Source organism: Sprattus sprattus, assembly GCF_963457725.1.
Source record: "Sprattus sprattus genome assembly, chromosome: 18".
NCBI classification, from domain to species: Eukaryota; Metazoa; Chordata; class Actinopteri; order Clupeiformes; family Clupeidae; genus Sprattus; species Sprattus sprattus.
The window spans coordinates 4,242,130-4,245,210 of NC_137916.1; the positions used below are offsets into that span (position 1 = coordinate 4,242,130).

At 47.9% G+C, this 3,081-nt stretch overlaps 1 protein-coding gene across 1 annotated transcript; it reads right to left on the reverse strand.

Moving 5' to 3' along the window:
• Nucleotides 1-392: 392 nt before the first annotated feature.
• On the reverse strand, nucleotides 393-2,582 carry LOC308379834 (anoctamin-10-like; the record flags this gene model as incomplete). The annotated part of the gene is made up of 1 exon (XM_080857096.1): nucleotides 393-2,582. The coding sequence occupies one exon, from the start codon at nucleotides 2,580-2,582 to the stop codon at nucleotides 393-395; it is 2,190 nt and encodes a 729-aa protein (XP_080713222.1).
• Nucleotides 2,583-3,081: the final 499 nt, after the last annotated feature.

Consider the following 3,081-nt stretch of genomic DNA (forward strand, 5'->3'; position numbering starts at 1 on the left):
TGTTTTGGTTAGTTACTGAGGAACCATTACGGTCCTCAGGGTTGTTTTGGTTAGTTACTGAGGAACCACACCAGTTCTCTGGGTTGTTTTGGTTAGTTACTGATGAACCAGACCAGTCATCAGGGTTGCTTTGGTTAGTTACTGTGGAACCAGACAGTCCCCAGGGTTGTTTTGGTTAGTTACAACCAGACCAGTTCTCTGGGTTGTTTTGGTTAGTTAATGAAAATAATGACTATTCTAAAAAGGGGACACATACACTTACAGCCATTCATTATTTAGCTGTGAAAGAAAGGACACTATCTACACACAGTTTGATCAGCAGCATGTTTTTTATTGTGTGCTGCTTGTCTCTCAGCTGAATCCAGTCTTCGCTGCCCTCTCTAGATTGGGCTTTACTCGTGGGCCTCTGGTGGCAGCCTGTGCTGCTGCAGCTGTCGATGGAGCCTGTGGTGTCTGTTGAGGCGCGGGCCAGGCTGCTCTGCATGCCAGCCAACAGCCTGGAAGAAGCAGAAAACTAGGTTTTCCGCAGTTCCTCCCAGTACCAATAGGATGAGCTGCAGCCCCAGTGCCACCTGCACCAGCTCCCACATACTTTGGTTCTGTAGAAATTCTTCTGCCTCGGTTGAGTGCAGTTGCAGAATTGTGTTGCCCAGGACAGCCAACACCTCCACCACTACGAACACCTCCTGCCAGAAGTCTATGCCCCTGACAGGAGCTTGGCAAGGGACCGGACGGCACACTGCCCAGCCTAAACGCCACATGTCGAGCCAGGATTTAAGGAAAACAGTCATCCAGCATAAGAGCACGCATTGAGGGTTTATGCTGGAGAAAAGCATGACATAGCAGTAAGTGGTCAGGAGCTCGATGTAGCAGTGGGTCTGGTTGTTATCGCTGACTGGCCAGTCACACTGCCTCTGGATCTGCTCCATCACTGGGGGCATCCCCGCCTTAGTCCAGTTAACCCCCCTGACCCTTTGCTTTTTGGCGTATGGCAGCAGGAGGCTGAGGACCAGGTTAAGGGCACACTGAGTGGCCAGCTGCACTGAGACCCGTTGGCCCAGGGCAGAGTGTTCTCTCAACCTTAGTACTTGGTAAAAATGCACAGCAAAGTGATTGAAGAGGCAAAAGACAACAAGCTCAGGTAGTAAGAAATTCTGGTTGTAGTGCTGACTTCCTAGTGAACTTGAAGAGCTGGGAGAAGTTCGCCTTGAGTTAAGGTTCCCAGACAACTCCACGGCGAACAAGTCCAAAGCTGTTATGGTAATAGACAGAAAGACATCAGGAAGGAAGAGGTAGAGATGGGAATATGAGGATCTGTGTTTGTCTTCTGGGAAATGGCTCTTAAATTTCCCATCTATGTACAGGTAAGTGGCAGTTGCAGTAGAGGACATTAGGACAGTGAGGGTCAGGAAAAGAACTGAGAGCAGGAACCTTTTCAAGCCTCTGTCAGCAGAGTGGTTCAGTTGGTTTTGGTGGGTGGAGGATGGAGATCCTGGCCTTTGTCTGTGCATTGGCACATCCAGCCATTCAGCCTTCAGGGTTTTACTCTTCAGCTTCCAGCCATGAAGAAAGAGCCTTGACCACACCACCCCACTGAAAGAGAGGAAAGGTGTGTTGCATTCTTGCATCAGGCAGACATGCAGACACAGGTACAGCACAGACCTTTGTAGGAGAGCATTTACCAACGTCCACATGAAGCCAAAGTAGAGAGCTACTGGTTTACCAAAGTAATCCATGATGTCCTCCAGAATCTCCCTTTGGCAAAAGGGTTTGAAACCAAACCAACTGGCCCTCCATTTCATCTCCAGATGTTCTAGAACTGGCACTTCATGTAGTGGGTATGCAGCTGTGATGACACCATGCCGCAACATGCTGCTCATGATGGGCTCGCCAGGAATGAGGGAGATGTTTGGGAGTATGTTCACCTCCTCTTCTTCACCAAGCTTCAGCTGGCCCAGCACCTTCAACAGCAAGCTCACAGCCTCTGCAGAAGATATCATCCTGTGGAGTCCGTTGGCTGTGCTTTTCTTCTCTCTGTCCTCTTCCCCTGTTTTGTATTCTCTTTTGGTCTCTTGTCCTCTGTTAGCCCCTTGTGAGTCTGAACTCGCTGCCTCAAACATTCTGATAGCTGAACTGTATGGTTTGTGTCGGAAGAGGATAGCCTCATCAGCTTCCAGAAGCAGCCGTTCAATGCCAGCACCCACTACTACTGCTGGCTCTCCCTGCCTTGAGTTGCCGACCAATTGGCACAGCAGGTCGGCTCCACCCTGGCATTCAGGTGCTGAGATCATTCCCATGAGCCAGTCCACAGCCTTAGTCTTGACCTTAGGATGGAACTTTAGCAAGACTAATGGGCCCATGTGTACATGGGTTAGCAGGGACATCAGAAAGGCTGCTGCACTGATGTACTTGGTCCAGCTGATCACTCTCTGAGACAAGCTACCTTTGTGCTGGTGGTTTATGCTGGCCTTTCCTGTGTCCCTGATCTCCCCCTCTGGTAGAGGGCCCCTGTGGCTGCTCTGTTCTACCGGGCTGTTTGGCAACTCTGGCCTTTCCTTGGGAGCAGTGGAAATGACACTCATTATGACATCACTACTGCCATAGCAAAGATTCTGAAATGGATTCATGAAAGGAAAAAATATTTGATGAATGTTTGGTTTTTCAGATGATTGTCTCAGGAAAATATTTACTAAAAGACAAGAATTTAGGCCTCTTCTGTCTCGTTGTTCTTGTGACAATGACAAATAAAGTACTTTGAACTTGTACTTTGAACTTTAAATGCTCCCTAGAACACAATTCAAGGTAATTTCACTGACAACGTTTTGTCTGTTTTGTTGAAAGAAAAATGTTCTTCTATTTATCCAATTAATTCAATTCATTTCACTTCCACTAGAGTGCAGCACTATGCAAGGCATTGCTTTTATGTGCACACTGCAGTTCCTGCTTTTACACAATGCAACAAGATTGAACAATCTTCAGTCACAACCAGAAGGGGGTAGTAGGATTTCAAGACACCAAGGCTTTTTCCATTTAGCTGGTGCTTCAAAGTCACAGCAAGGTCACTACAAATGTGGAACACTG